Source organism: Typopeltis vanoorti, chromosome 17 (genome assembly GCF_054136105.1).
Source record: "Typopeltis vanoorti isolate ZY-2024b chromosome 17, IOZ_Tvanoo_1.0, whole genome shotgun sequence".
NCBI lineage: Eukaryota > Metazoa > Arthropoda > Arachnida > Uropygi > Thelyphonidae > Typopeltis > Typopeltis vanoorti.
In genome coordinates, this window is record NC_143565.1 from 81409881 (window position 1) to 81430108 (window position 20228).

General features: G+C 34.2%; 1 protein-coding gene across 3 annotated transcripts in view; it reads right to left on the reverse strand.

The window, feature by feature from the left end:
* Window positions 1-245: 245 nt before the first annotated feature.
* The window catches only part of eIF2Bdelta (eukaryotic translation initiation factor 2B subunit delta), a 380912-nt gene continuing 360929 nt past the window's right edge, over window positions 246-20228 (reverse strand). For all 3 annotated transcript variants that reach the window (XM_090407674.1, XM_090407675.1, XM_090407673.1), the window contains 3 exons: window positions 14393-14478; window positions 6500-6680; window positions 246-514 (listed from right to left, as the gene is read on the reverse strand). In XM_090407674.1, coding sequence (XP_090263800.1) covers window positions 291-514; window positions 6500-6680; window positions 14393-14478 — 491 coding nt within the window. In that variant the 3' untranslated portion in view covers window positions 246-290. The remainder of the gene's footprint in view (window positions 515-6499; window positions 6681-14392; window positions 14479-20228) is intronic.

Here is a 20228-nt window from a genome sequence, read left to right on the forward strand (position 1 = left end):
ACATTCCAATAAGCTGGACAGCGGTCTCACATTAAGCAATGAAGTTCATTTCCCAGCTATACACATTCACAATTATTCATGCCCACAGGATTTGAACCCACAGCTTATTGGTGGACACACAACTGTGGTTTAACTTACTAACAAAACTTTGAAACTAAAATGAAAATAGAATGTAATAGTATCTTATACTGAAAGAGAAGATAATAAAGATACCTTAGGTTTGGGTTTTATAAAATGATACACTCTCTCAAAAGGATATACAGTTTTATTATTTACAGTTGCATTTTAGATTAATTTGAAATGTGAGTGGTCATATGAATTCCAGAATGTCTCACATGTTGAACAGCAGGCACGGAGGTAAAAGGTAGAATTCCTTTCTCTGTAATCACCATGGACACTAAATCTGATGGAGTGACATCATAAATTGGATTTAAAAAGTGAAGACATGTATTGTTCTGTAGCTCACTACAACGGGCATTTAATGGTGAATTTTTTACCATAGCCTCAGAATTACCTAGATAATAAAGCAAAAAGATCCTTTCAAATAGGATTTTTAAACACATCTATAAAATTTAAAGCAATAGCAAATCTGGAAGTCCGATTTCATTTCCTTTCTGTACAACCCCCCCCCCCCCTTCTTTTTCTGTATTGTATCAATCAGTAATTAAAAGATTATTTTATCTGGTGTAAATGTGTTAAGAGAGAAATATGCTACTTTGTACAGCTGATGTGTATCGTACCAGAAAGAAAGTTGGCAGGTTATACTGCCTATTCTAAATGATTCCACATAGCTACATAAAATATTTTTTTTTAAACAGAAAATTATCATTCATTGTACTTTCACCATTTTGATTTTCAGACAAAATTTTGTCTGGTAAATAAATATTAAGTATCTATCAACTATCTAAGAAGGAGGAGTCATGAAATGTTCTTAGTTATTTAATATGTTCAGTCTGGACACTGAACAGACTGTGTCATACTTTCTACTTGTATACTGGACAGGCAAACTGTCCAATCAATAGACACCAAAGTTCTGTAAGAAGAAAATAATCTGCTGATATACAATAAATAAGCAAAATCCTGTATTTGAGTATATGAGCAAAATCCTGTATTTGAGTGTTTATTTAAATTAACAGTTTCACTGTAGTAGTAGTAAATACAGTGCAATTCCCAACAACTTATTTCAAGATAAATTGTTACGAATTTAAGATGAGTGAAATTTATTCTAAGAATTTTGAATGATTTCGTACATTATCTTTATATTCTTTTACTCCCAAAATTCCAGAAAGCCCTTGGTAATCCTTTATTCTCAGTTTTTTTATTTTTATTTTTTTAAATTAACTTAGGTAAAAAGGTGGAATAAGAAATTGTGAAACTTTATGCAAAATTTGCATTTCAAAACCTGTTGATATGCAAGAGACTTTATATAACACAGAAATGTATATAAATTCAAAATGTATCATTACATGACTTTGAATTTTCTTTGGTAAACAAAATCAAACAAAGTATATGAGCATTTATTTTATAAAATAACGAAAAGTGTTGTGTGTTTTTCAAACCATGTTTGTTTGTATTTTTTATGACTGCAGTTTGAGAACAGGAATCAAACCTTGGAGATTCAGTGGCAAACTCTAAAGAAAACATTGATTGATTCTGCCAGAGAGGCATGTGGTGAGGTTGTCTGCATGGATAAAAAAAATCAGAACACCCTGGTGGACACAGGAAGTTAAAGAGGCAGTGAAGGAAATGAAGAAAGCATATCAAGAGTTCCTGTCAAATAAGTCAGCTTGTGCTCTTAGAGAATACAGAGACAAATGCAAGAATGCTAAATACTGTGTAAAACTAGCTAAACAAAAGTCATGAGTGGACTTTGGCAAGAATATAGAAAATAAATATCAAGAAGGTGGCAAAATATTCTGAAGGTTGTTGAAGAAGCTTAGGAATGGAGGAAAGAGTGCTGTAAAAGGAGTTAGAGATGATAAAGGTGACATGAAAACGGGAGAAAAAGATATCCTTGAAGTATGGAGTAATTACTTTGAAAAACTGCTAAATGAAACAAGCCGTGATGACAGCACAGTGGTAAAAAACACTGACCAGGCATGCAGTCAGGAATACATATCCATACTTGAAGTAGAAAAAGCCATCAAAGGCTTGAAATGTGGAAAGGCAGCAGGAGTAGATGATATTTGACTAGAAATGCTGAAGTATGGTGGTATAAGAGTCTTACAGTGGCTGCACTGCATAGTTCAGAAAGCCTGGACAGAGGGACGAATTCCCGATGATTGGAGTAGAGCTCTCATAGTACCCATATATAAAAAGGGAAATAAAACTGAATGTGAGAATTACAGAGGTATTCCCCTACTGAGTGTTCCTGGCAAGTATCTATGCAAGTATACTTGAGAAACGGTTGAGAAGAATTGTGGAAGAAAAGCTTGGTGAAGAACAAGCTGGATTCAGGCCAAACAGAGGATGTCAGGATCAGATCTTTACTTTACGAGAAATAGTCGAGAAAGCATGGGAATATAACAAAGATCTGTATTTAAGTTTTGTCGATTTGGAAAAGGCATATGATAAGGTGCCAAGAAAGAAGCTATTCAATACGCTGCAGTTATATGGTGTTAATGGGGCATTACATCAAGCAATACTTAGTCTTTATTTGAGTTGTAAGTCAGCAGTTAGAATTGAAGGAAGTAAAGGAAGATGGTTTAATGTTAAATCTGGTGTGAGACAAGGATGTACATTATCCCCTCTGTTATTCATTATTTATATGGATCACATTATGAAGGAAAGTGGTATTAAACATGATATCAAAATTGGAGATGTTAATGTCAGCTCTTTTCTTTATGCGGATGATGTTATACTTCTAAATAAATCCGCTACAAGTCTGCAAGATTCTCTGACTAAATTGAATAGCTGTTGTAATAGATATGGTATGAAGATCAGCAATAAAAAGACAAAGACAATGAAAATAGGCAGAATCATTGAAAATTTCAACTGTGTTGCGAATGGAGAACCTGTGGAACAAGTAAAACATTTCAGCTACTTAGGCACGATTTTTAGTGAAGATGGTAAATTAAATATAGAAATAGACAACAGAATCAACAAAGCTTGCATGGTAGGAAGTGAATTGAATAAATTCATATGGAATAAGAGAGAGATTAGTCAGAACACTAAATTAGTTTACAAGACAGTGTTCAAACCAGTTTTAACTTATGGATCTGAGAGCTAGGTCAGAAGTAAAACACTTGACCAAAGACTAGAGACCGCAGATATGAGAGTCCTGAGAAAGATTAGAGGAGTGAACAGATGGCATCAATGGGAATATCATATTAAAAACGAGGATATTAGGAAATAACTTGACATTGTCAGCATCCAGGAATGTGTTAGCAGAGCTAATCTCAGGTGGTATGGTCACTTAAACAGAATGGGCAAGGAAATATTAGCAAAACAAGTTTTCTCGGCCAGGTTGGCAGCAAAACGACCCAGAGTAAGACCAAGATATAGGTGGATTGATACGGTACAAAGTGCCTTAGACGATAGAAATATAAGATCTGATAATGTTGGAGTCTTGACAAGTAACAGAGTGATTTGGAGGAAAATTGTAGATAGGCAGGAAATTGTTGAGGGTACATGGCAGGAATTTGATGATGATGATGATGACTGCTGAGGAGATAGGAATGGAAATTTTACCTGTTCAGCATTCACCAGCAGTACATAAATTCATGACAAGTTTAATCAATTGATTGCTATTTAGAACATGCAAGCAAATTTGTCTTTCCAAAGAGTTCACATTTCCCCTGCCTTGCATTTCCAGTGCAACCTCAATATTGCTAGTATTAGGGATAAGGGAATACCAATTGCAATGACGGTTTTTGTAGATAATATAGGATGATATATTGTGGATAGATTGAAGGTGGTGTGGGTTGTAGAGTTCAGTTGGCAGGCAGAAGTGAGAGAAGAGGATAAGGATTCTATAAGATAAAAGAAATTTTTCAATATATGATGGGTAAGGAGAGAACAAGGGGTTCATCTCTGTAAGAGTGTGAACTAGATTTTTTGCTTGGAGAGTGGTAAATGAGTGAAATAGATTGCCAGAGGTAGATGTGAGTGCTCTGACAGTGAATAAGCTAAAGGAGAGGTATAATAGATATTATGTGAATTATAGTTATCATGGGCTTCCTGTCATGAGTCTTCTGACGCCATGGAGATACCCATATAATAATAGTATCACAAAATAGATATATTGCTAAGCATTCATATATCATTCGTTGGTGCAGAAAACAACCAATTTATATAATGTCTAATATTTTTAAAATCTAATAATGTCTTATTTATTTATTTTTTTTATTAATAAAGAATTTAAAATAAGATAACATTATGTTTGAGATATTATGTACCATTAAGACAGTTCATAAATATGAAAATTCTATTAAAAAAAAAAAAAGTTAAAATTGGCATGCCTGCCTGGGTGCTGCAAAAGAGAAGTAATCAGATTATTAAGGATGTTCATGCCTGATGTGCAACATTTGTGGAGCACCGTTCTGTGGTGAACTAACATAAATATGGCTTGACTGTGATAAGAAACAAGATGCTTAAATTTATATTACTTGTGCAATAGGTACATAAATGAAGACTGTCTTCTTAGTTTAGGAGCAAACCAAATTCTTAACTTTAATTTTCCATGTAAACAATGTCTCAAACTTGTGGATTATAAGTACATGTCAGTAAATCTGACACTAATGCATTATGCTTGCCATTAAATTCCTATTATCTAGCTTCTTACTGAGGAGAAACTCCAATATAAGTTCAAATATGTTTGGAAAGTAGCTTTTAGTGTAATTTAAGGTAATATATAGTTCCCAGAAAACATACTTTCCATCAGAGTAGATACTTTAGGCAATATGTGCAAGTTAACTGCTTTCAGTATGCAAAAAAGCAAGTGATTAAGTCATATCACAAAATAAAGTATTATTTGTGTGCTTTTGATGATTTCAAATATGGATAAGAATAAGATAATTTTTTTGTTGAGCAGAGAATATTTGTGTGTGTGAAAGCAAGCTCTGAGATTGTGAATTTTGACTGATTTCATATTATATCAGAAAGTTTAAGTGCTGAATTTTTGTATTATAACAATTATCAATTATTTTGTATTAATTACTTTTATCTCTGATGGTTGTAATACAAAAAAAATGATAAAATATTAATAATTATGGCCTTCATTTTAATCCTCCTCAAGAAGTTTCTAGAATTTCAATATCATATATTAAAGGACTATCAGAGCAAATTTCAAGATTTCTTCCTGAGATTGACTTAACAATTTTATTATATCCAGTTCATAAACTAAATTCCTTCCTTCCTAACTTCTCTGAAAAACAAATATCCACTTCTCTCTCATCCTGAAGTTTACAAGATCCTTTCTTATTATGGCATATCAGTTGTTCTACTCACAAAATCTAGAAGAGTACATTTTATTTCAAGAGTCCGATAAGTCTGGTTTAGCCAGCCATGCCTTATCCACTAGACATAGAACTCAATGAACAAAACTAAAGTCCTACATAAGTTATTTTCTTCTTTAAAGATTATATAAAGAAAGTTGTGAAGCTCACATTCATAGTCTGAACCTCAACAAAAGCAACTGCTTAAACTTTCCCAATTTTGGGGAGGCATCCTAAGTAGCACTCCTCATTCCTGTGTTTCTTAATATTGTAATTATTTAAATTTATTTCTCTGAATTCTAGTAGTTTGTATATAGTGTATGCTATCAACTGCAGAAAGATAACTATCTACCAATAATTGTTCAGACACCCCTTGTTATATGAAGTTATGGAACATTCCAGGTTTGTTAATAACATAAAAACCAGTGTACAGATAGCAGTATTTCATCATAGCAGTTGAATACAGATGGTATGGCATCATGACATGAACTCAGTGACTTCGTGAGAGGTGTCATCATGGGCTGTCACATTGGTGGCATGTCTATACGTGCCATTGCAGCTCAACTGGAGCATCCAAAATCAACGGTTAGCAATGTGATCAAGAAATGGAGACATTCTGGCATCACTAGTGCAGGAAAACACCCAGGGCGGCTGCCAAAAATGACTGACAGGGACAGGAGGGTGTTAAAATGGGTGGCACGCAAAAACCAGCTAAAATCGGCACCAACTATCGGTGATGAGTTCCAGAGCACTAGTAACACCATGGTGAGCACTAACTTTTTGGGATCCACAAAAGAAGAACCAATTTGATTGAAAGTGTGATGCGCTTTTAGTCAACTCATATCACAAGAGCCAGATTATTTTATTATATGTTGCATTTAGAGATCTTTAATCTTAAAACTTTTAGTAAAGGATTACTGATTTGTATATGCAAAGCTATCTGTATGTTTTTTTCCAAAACTAAACAAAACTATCTGACTAATATCTATACTAAAAAAAATAACTGAAATTAAATACAGAGCAACCAAAGTATATTTTCTTTCATATAACATATCCATACTTACCTAGTTCATTATACATAAATGAATCAATATATGTACATTCTGAAAATTTGTAAGTTTCTGAACAGACTATTACTGGAATACCATAAGCATGAGCAACTAAGGCAATCTGTGAACTTCCAATGCGAGACATAACAAATCCATTGCCCAAAAGTGAGTGGCAGCCAAGAATTACTTTCTTAACCTACAAAATAACAGAACAATTATTTTTGAATATTTTTCCAGTCATATATAAGATTAGTTCTTTCTCAAACAATACAATTTCTTGATCTCTCTCTTATGCCCATTTACACAATTTATTTCAGGAGCCTATTTAAAGAGTAATTTCAGAAAAATAAGACTTTCCTAATTCAGATATACTAGGTTTTAGTATATCTGAATTAGGATATAATAAATATCCTAATTCAGACAAAACTAAAGTCCTACATAAGTTATTTTCTTCTTCCCTAGTTTTTTGTTTTGGGGAATTTCAGATGTTAAAAAAAAAAAAAAAAAAAAAAAAACATTAATAGATGCAAATGAAAATGCACCAAATTCAGACAGAATAATGAATAATGGCAGTCATTTTTATTTATTAATTTTGATATTACTGACAAATACATTTGATTTACATTAAATTTTTAAATAATTATGCTATAATTTGTAATGAATCAAGATTTAGGATTTACCAACTACGGAACTCATACCCATCAGTTGTGTGTGGGAGGAGAGGTTTGGCTGTGATTATTAGAGACAAACTTCATTTTTGAATTATTACTTTACAAAACTTTTGCAAAAGTTCAAAATGTCACTTCCAATGCATAGAATACTGGGTGATTTAGGATAAAGCATATGTTATCCTGAAGTCCTATGACATTTAGTATAATGAATCCAAAAATCCTATACACAAAGATAGTTGCAGCAAGTTTTTTCAAAGGTTTGGAAAACATACTATATATAGCAAGATATTATTATTTTCATCCTTATTGTTCCATGTTTCTAGGTACTCTGGATATCGAACAAATGAGGATGAGCCAACAATCTGGGAACTTAGCAACCAAATTGCATTCTGTATTGAAGTAAACCACAGACAAATATGGCTGTACAACCTGATCAAATGGAATTTATACAGTTAAATAAGAATTTTGTTGTTTCAGTCAGTGACAAGCAAAAATTTGCACATGAAATATTTTATGAATCTAGGGAGAGACTATTTTACTACTGACAAGGAAAATATAACTTCTAACATCAAGACAGCTCTCAATATCCCTATGAGTCCAAGTTCCCACTGATGACCCCTCAACAAACATTGAAACATTAGTCTGGACAGTGACTGTCATCATAATGTATGGCATTATACAATGCCAAAGAAGGGAGTGCACTATGTATTATATTATTGGATACAAACAATTACCGTAAAGTTAAGTGCTCTCCACACACAAGTAGCCTAGTAGTGAAAATACTTCATACAAAAACTTTTGTTTGTTTATGCAAAGGTCACTAAAGGGATTGGCAAAGTTAGAAACTGGAAGGAGATCTCTATATAGTCTTGTAAGGAACTAAGCAGGGCTCCTCACCTACTTGTGTTGTTCCATGTTTCTAGGTACTCTGGATACCGAACAAATGAGGATGAGCCAACAATCTGGGAACTTAGCAACCAAATTGCATTCTGCATTGAAGTAAACCACAGACAAATGTGCCTGATCAAATAGCACATTGGCTAGGATGGTATTTATACAGTTAAATAAGAAGTTCGTTGTTTCAGTCAGTGAACCAAGGCAAACAGTAAAATATCAGGTACTGGAATGCCTAAAATGCTCAGAATTTAAGATAGGTACCATCCACATAAAGTGGCACAGCTAGCAAAGGAATTACAGAAATACTGTGTTGACATAATTGATGTTACTTAAATGAAGAAGACAAAAACAAGTGAGATACTTCTAAATAGTAACTAATATGCCATATTTGTACAAGTAATACATACATACATACATTTCGTATGGATTGGATTTGCAAATAGAAAGATAAAAAAGAAAAAATGAATATATATATATATATATATATATATATATATATATATACTAAAACTAGATACTAAAAATCACAAATTTAAGTTCAGATTGTCTGTAATCCATTGGACTGCGTCTGGGGGTAGCCTGGAACAGGGCCATCAATGTGCTGTTAAAACTCTGCAGTGGCAGTCCTGGATAATATGATTGATGGTCTGTTGATCAGCACCACAGTCACATGTCGGTGATTGATGCAAGCCCCACTTGTACATCATGGTAACACATCTCACATGGGCTGTCCTCAGGCAGTTGAGTGTGCTCCATTGTCATCTAGGCAGGTCAAAGCCAGGGGACTCTGTTCTGGAATCTGTAACAAGGTGCCCATCTTATTATTGTTGAAGGCCAGTGATTCTTCCATTTAGTTTTAGGCAAATATGTATCTGGTTGCTGAGTTTTCCAGATCTTGAGGAACGTTAAGCAAATAGGTGGTAGATTTTGAAGGTCCTCCAAAATCCACAAGGTCCATTCATCCTTCAAACAGAGAGTGGATACATTTTATCCACTCTCTGTTAGCAGCAGCTTTCCTCCTTATGTCTGGTGGTATGATGTTAGAGAGTGTTGGTAGTCATTCAACAGGTAGACTTTATGCAACCCATGATAATTCTCATGGTATCGTTAAGTTGCACATCGACCTTGCTGACATGGTGACTCAAATACCACACTGGAGCACAGTATTCTGCATAAGAATACACTAGGACATTGGCAGCAGATTTTAAAGTGTTGGCTCCTTTCCCCCCAGCCTGAACACACAAGCCTCCTGATGATATTATTCCTAGTTTTTAGCTTTTGGCAGACATTTTCTAGGTGTTTTCTGAAGGTTAAAGAATGATCTAAGGTGACTCCGAGATATTTTAGGTTGGGATTGTGCTTCAAAGTTTCTCCTTTGAGACCTTCAGCCATTTATCAGCTTGATGATTGTTCAAGTGAAATGTGCAAACTTCAGTTTTAGAGGGATTTGGGCAGAGACACCATTTGGTTTAATAGTTGTACAGAACTTCAAGGTCAGAACTCAGCACAGTCTCAGCCCCTTTTTCAGGTGTTTAGTCTGAGTTGTCAATGCCAGATCGTCTGCGTATGCGAACTTTCAGGATGAGGTTTGTGGCATGTCACTATTGTATAAATTAAAGACTAGCACAGAGCCCTGTGGTGGTCCATTTTTTAGTACTTTAAAGGGAATATTTTTACCATTCAGTTGTACCTTGAATTTGCACTTTGATATCATGTGCTTTAGGATGTTAATCATCTTTGGGTCTTGTATTACAGTTGCAAATTTCAGTATGAGTCCATTCACCCAAACTGTATCATATGCAGCAGACAGATCTATAAATGCTTCTGAGGTTTTAAGGCCTTTTTGAAAAGCAGCTTTCATATAAGAGCAAGTACTTGATCAAGTATATCAGTAATGAAAGACAGGAAGATGCATCTACAATGTCAACATGTGATATGAAGATAAACTGAATCTCAAGTTGAGTAAAGAATGAGTTTTGAATTTACTTTTGTGATTTCAAGTAAAGTGATGTAGGACATTTTCAAAATGGGACATTATTTCTGCTCACAGTACCATAGAAAGTTCTAGTGTAGAAGAAGTAGTAATACAATAATTTTTCAAGTCATTTGAGAGGGTAGTCTGGTTCTTGTTAGAAACCAACAGCAGAGTACAAAATAAATCCCAAACATAGAGAAATTTTCTTCAAAGTTTTGGGAAACTGAAGAAAAGAGCAAAGCTGATAATAATGGCATGCATTAAATCCTCATGTAGAAAACATATGCATGAAATAAGAAAAGCTTCTTGATTATGTTAATAGTCATAGTGATGTCTTCACACTGGCTCAAGATGCAAAATGGGAATCTGAAATATGAAGTGATCAGGATTAAAATGAACCTCATAATAAAAAGAAAAATACATGCAAAAGTTGTAAAAAAAAAAGAAAAGAAAAAAGAATCAAAGCTGAGCAGTTTTCAGAGGAACATAGTGAAGTTGCTTGTAAGAATAGAAAACAGAACATTATGTTGGATTCAAAAAAATACAGATCAGAAAAACATACTAAAATACCTGTACAGTATGTCAGCATATGCCCTTAGAAACAGAGAAAAATAATAGGAAATCTATGCATAAAAAGAGGTAAATAAAAGTCAAGGAAGAGTTTGGGGAAAAAAGTAGAGGCAATAGATATCAGGAACAAAATTCTAACGAGAGCTTAAAAAGCATCATACATGAGAATAAAGATTACACGAAAACTGAAGATAAATGGATAAGCAGTGAGAAAACAGTGGCAGAAAAGATCCCAGAAGGAATGCAAATAATAAGTACATTTCAATACTGATATTTGACCAGAGATGTTCAACAAATACTGAGATATAAAAATAACTAACTACACTGCATAACTCAGAAGGCATAATCAGAAAGAAATTGGAGAATAGCTCACATAGTAATATGTCACATACAATCCTGTCAACCATGCTATCTAATATAAATATCTTCCATACCCTTTCTAATTATACAGGTTCTCTTCTCAGACACTTGAAAATTAAGTTTTTAGGCATTTAAATGAATTTCAAACTTATACTGCTTGGAAAGAAGTCGAACACCCCAATGAGCAAGATGCATTGTGCCATGCAATGAGTCACGTGTTTGTAGTCAGTATAAATTAGAGGAATACAATGCTCCTAAGTCAGTGCAACCGTGTCTGGTGAAATGACTGTGAGAAGAGAACTGACAAAGTTTGAAAGAGACACTGTTATAGGATGCCATGTTGCAGGCTTATCTGTTAAGCTGCTGCTGCAACTGCATGATTTGTGGATATGAAAGTCACCCCTCCCCGCTTGACTAGCTACCACAGAGCCCCGATCTCAACCCTACTGAACATCTGTGAGATTAACTGAAGCATCAGATAAGGTCAAAGAATATCTCCCACATTATAGTCCAGGATCTTGTTACATGCCTACAGAAAGAATGGTCGAAAATTCTCATTGACTGCTATTGTATGCCCTATAGGATTGCTACAGTGATCGCAATGAAAGGATTTCCTACATTTTATTAAGGTAGGTGCCATGGATGTTTGTTCCTCACATTATGGTATCTGTTGACTTCTTTCCAAGCAACATGTGTACACACACACACATATGCACTCAGCACCGTTGACAGGGTGTAGAATAGAGGCAGCCTGCCTCACGTAATTCAAAGTAATTTTGTAGTGAGCTCAGGTCTTTTATTCAGTGTTTCTCATGGCATTGAAAGGTACTGTCTTGGGTAATGATAGCTATGTCACCAGCATAGATAAACTTTCCATCCTGTAAGCAGGGCCAATGCCAAATTAGATTGCCCTCTGAGGCAAACAATTAAATATTGTCCCTGATGGATTATAAGACAAAATCTCCAATTGCTATTTTGTTTTTATTACAAGAGAAACATTAATGCAAAACGATTACATAATAACATTCATTAAATGTTTGATCTATAGGGATATCGTGCAATAAAACTGTTTATAAGCTCTTCTAAATTTAAATCATAAGCTATGTCAGCCTCTATTGATATGGTTGCTAGACCAACCAATCTTTCTTGTGCCATTGCTGTTCACAAATAATTTTTAATCCGTTTAAGCTTGGAAAAATTTCTTTCCGCACTTGCTACGCTATGCTAACAGGAATTGTTAGCATAGCGATGCCGTCTACCACAATATGGTTGAACGAGCGCCCTTATTAAGTCGCACCATGAGGCAGGCTGCCTCTATGCTATGCCCTGTCGATGGTACTGCCAGTAAGATAAATGTTCTAAACCTTGCCTGTTCACTACGTAAGATGGCGTTATCTAATGTTATTGCTTGAAGGAAGCGAGTTCAGGGAATCAGGAAATTACCATTTTACTTAGTGTTTGCAAAAGTCCACTACAATGAAACAGCATTGAATGGAGTAACATTAACTGGTTTTACTGTATATGGAATAAAGATCACTCTATTCCATATACAGTAAAAAATTTTAATCCGTTTAAGCTTGGAAAAATTTTTTTCCACACTTGCTACACGGAAAGAAATTTTTGTAACTCACAATATTAAAATACTGGGTGAATTATGTTCTGACGCAATGATTTGCAAAGTGTCTATAGAAACAAAAAAGCATATTCAGCAAATGAATTTAACATGAACAGAGTGACTATTAACCTCCCTACCGGCCAATGTGGATGAAATAGTGACACCAAATTGCACTTCTTATCCATGTTATTCAATGGGTTTTAGAGCTTCGTATCCAGATTTATCTCGACGTCTATAGACGTATGGGCAGTTGGGAGGGGTTAAAGATGATGCTAGCCAAAAGAATAGGAACCTCTGCACTTTAGTAAATTACTGGTATTTATAATCAAGAATGTTCACAATGTATCTAGTATGATCACCATCATACTAAATACAACCATTAACCATTAGTGTATCAAATTTCTATCTTTTCCTTAAAAGTAAACAAAAAGAATTAAAGCTATGTCTAAGATTACTGACTATTTTAAACAGGATGTCATTATTTGCAATCAAGTATATAAAGTGAATAGGATAGAAATCAGAATGTCACAATATGAGATTGGATAGATGATAAAATTCAATAATGTAATGAAAGAAATGTGTATTTTAAACACATTGCATATCAATGAATATCATAGATGATTTTAAATCACTGCTAAGTTTAAAAAAGCAAAGAAAATCACCAAGTCTGTAGCCAATATATTTTATTTCTATTGTTTCTATTTGAATGGCAACTTTCCTTTTGGAACAGAAACAGCAACTAATGGTCAACAGATCTATAATGCTGGCCTGGCTGGCCAAGTGGTTAGAGTATCCACTCTCCAGCCAAAAGGCTGCGGGTTCGAATCCATGCATGGGCATGGTTGTTTGCGATTGTCTGTGGAAAAACTAGTGGTGGTGGTGGTGGGGAGGTAGATGGCGTTGATTGTTGCAGTTATTTGGTGGATTGAGTGATGGAGATAGCGTTATTGAGTAGGTGCCCTCCCTCAATGAGTCTTTGGACTCCCTGGAGGTGTCAAATAATAATAATAATTATCTCTGTTTCAGATATATGATATTTCAACTGAATAAAGCTAAATGTAAGGTAACAGAGTGAATTTTGCAGAATATATAATATACTGTAGTAATATATCATATAACTTAACATATAAGATAAATATAACATAATAGCATAATATATACATATATAATACTATATATACAAGGGTGGTCTGAAAAGTTCTCAGCCTCAACCATAGATGGCAAAACTATTGGCACGATTCCCCCCCCCCCCCCAAGTCATAAGCATCCACGTGAAATTGCTAGTCATTCTATCAAGTAGTTTGTTTTATACAGCTGTCTGAAGCAAAAGTGTTGTCTGTATCCCTTGAAATAGATAAAATCGAGTATCGTGTGGTTATAAAATTCTTTATAAAAGATTTAAAGCCAAAAGAAATTCATTCAAAGTTCATGAGCAGTCTTCTTCTTTGTTTTCGACAATTAAGAAATGGGCTGCTGAGTTTAAACATGGCCGTACCAGCCTTGAAGATGATCCACGCGAAGGACGTCCAAAAAGTGTAAAAACACCAGTGATCAAGTGCACGATATGGTATTGGATGACCAGCGAGTCAAAGTGCGTGAAATTGCATGAGACTATAGGCATTTCAAAAGAATATGTAGGATATATTTTGCATGAAGAATTGCAAATGAAAAAGCTTTGCACAAGATGGGTGCCAGGCTTGCTCTCAAAAATGCACTCACATGAAAATCTCTGAACAGTGCTTGGAGTGTTTTAACAAGAATAAAACTTTTCAGATGACCCTCGTAAATTGACATTTCATTAAAATTAAAATTTTACTTACTTCTTTCATTATATACGATGCTGCTGTAATATGAATGTATGAACAACAAATTCCTTCTTTTACTAAACACCTTAGCATTTCTCTACCTGTAAATAATGTATTTTATGTAAAACCTTTCACTAAAACTTGAACACAGTTGACTCTCACTACAGAAAACACTATTATAGCACTAACGACTGTCTGGACAAGTCCCATAGATACAATGCTGTTCTAAAAAGAATATTCACTATAAACAAACTATTCATATGATCCCTATGAGTTTGCAATGGGGGGAAGGAGGGGGGGGGGGAGAGAGAGAGAGAGTTGACTGTAGACAAAAAAACATCAAATAGATATACAGACATAAATATTTTTGTCTATATAGAGTAGCTATATGATATAATTTACAAATTACATATTATTTACAAATTAGATTGATTTAGCTTTTGATATAGCTGGTTTTTTTTATTTTTTATTTTTATAATTTTATTTTAAATATTCAATTACATAACCTCTCCATGGATGAAGTAGCTGAATTATAAAGTGCAATGTTGAAGTTTTTCAATGCCATGCTGTGAATGCATACTCCAAACAAGATGACCAATGTGTAAAACTAAGTTAACTAGGATATATATATATATATATATATATACTTAGCTAAATGAAATAGTTTTCAAACAAAATGTTTGATCAAAATATTAAAAATATTTCGGGCCCCCAACATATCACAATCAGTGAATTATATGAACTGACCGAGCAAAAAAAAAAAAAGCATCACCAGTTAAATATAAAAAAAAAGGGGGATGGAAATGTATTACATGTACTAACAATGGATAGTAGAGAAAGAATAGCTTTGATATGGATTCCAGAAGGCCTAAATTAACCTGACAGAGAAAGAATGACAAAAAAAAAAGGAAGAAAAAAGAAGTGTTGGGAGAGCTGGAGAGAAGCTCTTATTAGTGGTGCAAGACAGAGGTATCTGGAAGAAATGGATCTTGGCTTTATGTGCCATGAGGCACGAACAGATAAATAAGTAATCCTTATGCCAGCATATTTCACCTGTTTGTGTGTGTTTAGTATTACTGGTCAAACACACATCACTAGGCATGAAAAGGGGACAAGATAACATATCCATGTATAAATTGCAGCAATACAAATGATAGAAAAGATGCATATATCACCTGCTAAGAAATTTGGAAAGGCAACAAACATCTGACTATAAACATGCATTACAGAAAATAAATTTTAATCATAATTCTGCTTTAATCAGTCATATTAGTTAAAAATTTCAAGGTAGTATTAAAACAATAAGCAAATGCAATAATAAGGTAGGTCAGACATAAGCAACTATGTAATGAAATATGACATTCAGTATGTTAATTAAATTAATAAAAATAGCATTAATAAAAAAAGTGGCATCTGCACAAATGTAAATGGCAATTTAAGAATACATTCATGATTGAGAACTACATTTTGTTATTAAGAACATAATGCTTTCCCCCTGCAGGCAAACAAATATTAAATCAGAAAAGACAATGAAACAATTTTTTTTTTAAAATACACTTTTATAAAATATCAGCTGTATACAAAAGGCAGTAAAACCTACAGAAAAAACAGTGCACATGTAGACAAGTGGCTAAAAACCAAGAACTTCTTCATGTATTTCTTGAACAGAAGTCATAATCCTTGGTGAAAATAGCATGTGAAGCAATTCCAAAGAGAATAAAAGTAGATGAAAGAGAAGAAGTTGGTTCAGTAAGTGAAGCTGAAATTTATAGATGCTGATCAGCAATAGATCCTCTTACAAGCTTAGAGAAAAGGAGAATGATGTTCTCAGTTTTGGAAGAAACATTACGTACGAAACATTATCGAATTCCTGATATGTACCCTCAGGGGATGTATAGGATATTATGATAGTACTACATTAAAAGGTTACACTATTACCAACTTCAAAATTAATTTGTTTGATTACACATTAAGTTGACATTATAATTTATCTCCTATCAACAATTTTCCTCCAAATTAGTCTATTACTTGTCAGCACTCCAATATTATCATATCTACTCAACAATTTCTTGTAAAGTGAAAATCTGATCTAGACAACCTTTATTTGTCTTGAACCAACCTTGTTCCCCAAGTTTCTCTCCCACAATTTTTCTCACTTCTTTTCCAAGCATGCTTGCATAAATCTTACCTGGAACACTTAGTACAGAAATTCCTCATATTCTCAGCTTCAGCTTTATTCCCTTTTTATAGATGAAAACTACAAGAGAGTTACTGCAATCATCTCAAATTTGACTTTCTGCTCAGGCCCTCTGAATTATAAAGCACTGCAAAACTTTTATACACTCCATATTGGAGCATTTCTGATCGAATATTATCTGTTCCAGCTGCCTTTCCACATTTCAAGTTTTTGATGACCTTTCCCACCTCAAGTACTGATATGTACTATATGTACTTCTGTTTGCATTCTGCTTCTTCCTGAAAATTTTCTACTTCTGTTTGTGTCACTGCTTGTTTTGTTTAAGAGTCTTTCAAAGTAATTACTCCAGACATGTAGAATATCCTTATCTTCGATTTTCATATAATCTTTATCATCTCTGATTACTTTTATTGTAATTTATACATTTACAGTACATTTTTCTCCATTTCTAAGCTACCTATGAAACTATTTACAGAATATCTATGAGAAAATGACTGGTGAGGAGTCACTCATTCAAATTGCCCTCATCTGAATAGTAGCAAGAATCTTTAAAGAGGTTTTTGGTTGCACCACTCCAAATGTGAAAACAATATTCTGAAGTTGGGCGGACACACATATATATGTGTGCACGTACACGTGTGAATCCCATACACAAAGCATTTAGTCTATAGTACACAGGGTTAGACATTCAGGAAACTCTGCTCTAGAGACCAAGCATGAGACATTTTATCTCCCCCCCCCCCCCAAAAGCCATTTCAGGCCATAAGTAATGTAATGGTTTCACATTTGGCAATGAAATTATTCATCTCATAGTGATAGCGGTCCAATCTTTTCTGCAGAGTTTATGGATGAAACATCTTTGTACCAGGAAGAATAAGAAGTCAACCCAAGAAGAGAAATGAAATGAAATCTCTCTTATGAGAAATAAGAGAGGACTGTGTTTTGGTAGCACTGAAGTTCACTAAGGTAGTTAGTCCTCACTTTACTGAAGAATTAGCAAGGAGATCATTAATCATGGCACTAATTATCGAAGAAACTGAAAATGTGAAATATTTGAGCAATACAAAGTTGTCAAATGAAGAAAAGGAATAAAGTATATCATCAGCTAACCTATGCATGGGGTTTCAGTTTAGTGAGAGATCATTTATGTGGTAGATGAATTTCATCGCTCAATATGACATCACTGTACTGCTTATTGGAAGAAGCTTTAAAAAATGTCCCATGTTTGATCTTTAGTGCAGGGTTTCTGGACTAGGGAAAAAATTTTGAAAAAAATACAAATATTATAAAAATGACTAAACGTAGTGTTAAATATTTTATGTTTATGTTTTTATACTTAAAGTATTTGTTACTTGATTATGTCCTTTCTTATTCAAAACCTTATTCAATCAAACTCCTACCAGCTGATATCCATTGTTATGTCGTTACTTTCTCCATATTTTCTGATTTATATCTTCCTATTCTATTTTTCTATCGCTATTTTACTTCTTCAGATATCGGGCCTAATATGCTTACATCTATTTATATCTAGGACTGTTTCCTCTTCGGATACTGGCAAATTTTTATTATGCTGCGCCAGCCAGCATCCCATAGTAAAAAAGATCCTTACTCAGGGAGACAATACTAGACTCTGAGGCTTTCTTACACAATATCTTACTTTAACACTGCTGTACAGATTCAGATTATTGCAGTTGTGACCTAAATCTACAATTATATACACTTCCTAATTCCTTCCACTTATTTTTATAAGTGGTAGTTTGGAATCGTAATCAGGCATGACTCAGGTTTAGGTAAATATGACATGTTTATTGGAATATCTAAACAGAATACAAAATTCATACACTCAATTATGACTCAATACTAAATGAAACTTGAGTTAAGAGGTTAACATATTCTAAATTAATTACAAGTCATAAAGCATGCGAAACACTATAACTGCATATTGGGATAGATAGCAAATGATATGAAGTTAAACTAAAATTCCTTTCTGTAATGCTATTCATAAGATAATATAAACAAACATTCTAATGTTTCTCAGTTTACTAAAATCCACAATTCTGATCTCATTAATTTAATCCTATCACATACAATTACAAAAGATCTCTTCCAAACAATTCTTCTTACTCTCTCAAAGGAGGTTAACTTTCTAATTAGAGACTGTCCACAGAGTTCTTTAGAATACTGTTCTTAATTTCACATTCGCAAACAATCTTCTCTCTTCTAATGAATTTATACACAAAATAGAGTAATTTTACCTTACCGAACCTTTTCCGCGTCTTTCAGCACCACGTGTACGTCTGGTTACTTCTTATCTATTGGCTGTCCATATGCCAACGTAAGGGTTATGCTATCTTCATTATTTCTGCCGAAAACGGACTTAAATCTTTGCATTTTAGGAACAACTCGATGGGACTTCTCAGCGACGGCTCGATTCTGCGAGGACTGGAAATTTTTACCTTCAGCGCTGCGTAAAATCCTTCTCCATTTTCAAGAAAGCATGCTGTCCGACATCTTATCTTAGCACAGAACGCTTCATCTCCCCCCTTTACGCGAACTCCCGAGCCACCAAACAGGAAAACGATACTACAAGAGGGACTTTCGATATGGTGCTCGTCCTCTTATATTCCTCCTTAGAGCGCCCTCTTTTTCCTCAGTACCCTTTGCCCATATCTTTTCACCCCTTGGGTTCATCCCTTGCTTTTTCCCGACGCTGTTATGCTCTTTTATTCCCAGAATTTGTGTCAATATGCGTTCCGCTTAAGTAACTGCAGCCAGTGTTACGCTGTACACGTGTAGTTTTATACCTTCTAAGAATTATTATTTAGTAACTATTTGATCTCACAGTTAATTTTACACAGCTTAAGTGAGGCTTAAATTAAGTCAGATTATCCCTCTTTTAAGACATGCTGTAATAAAATCTTAATTTGAACACAATAGATTAAATATTATACACGAAATAAGGAATGCAAATTTTATACATAAAGTGAAGAAGTTTCACTTTTAATTTTAGCTGATGTGCAGGTATTTCTGTTTTTTTTTGTAAGTTTAATATGTTGGATTCTGAATGGATGATTTCTTTGCAAGATTCCTTCATTCAGGATCTAACAGCAGAAAAAAAAAACAAAAAAAAAAAACTATCACACCCACAATGATCATGTAGTAATAATAGTACTAATGTAGCACAAATGTTTGTGGGGGGCAGGAGTCGCATAAAAAAAAAAATGAACTGCCGGAAGAGCAAAAGAAAAAGTTGGGGAAATTTTAAGACAGGAAACTATTGGCCAATACATGAAATGAATAACCAAAGAAAGAAAACTGGTTACCTAACCAAAAAGGTTGAAGATAGACCATGACATTTCCAGGGAATTTGATCTGGTAAAGGGCCTCTACACTACAGATCAAATTCACTCGAAATGTTAATCACATGAGTTTCACCAATGCTTTCCATGACTTGTATCAAAAGGAAGGTGATGCAGGCTAGGCAATTTGGCATGAAGTGGGAGTTGTAGAATTTTTATTGGTGATTGATAACTGACACCTCCAGGTAGTGAAGAGGTTGTCTTTTAAATATACGCATACACACATAACAGGTTTTGGAATCTATAACACACCAGTACCACACGTGGCACTGGTGTGCTATGGATTCTAAAATTG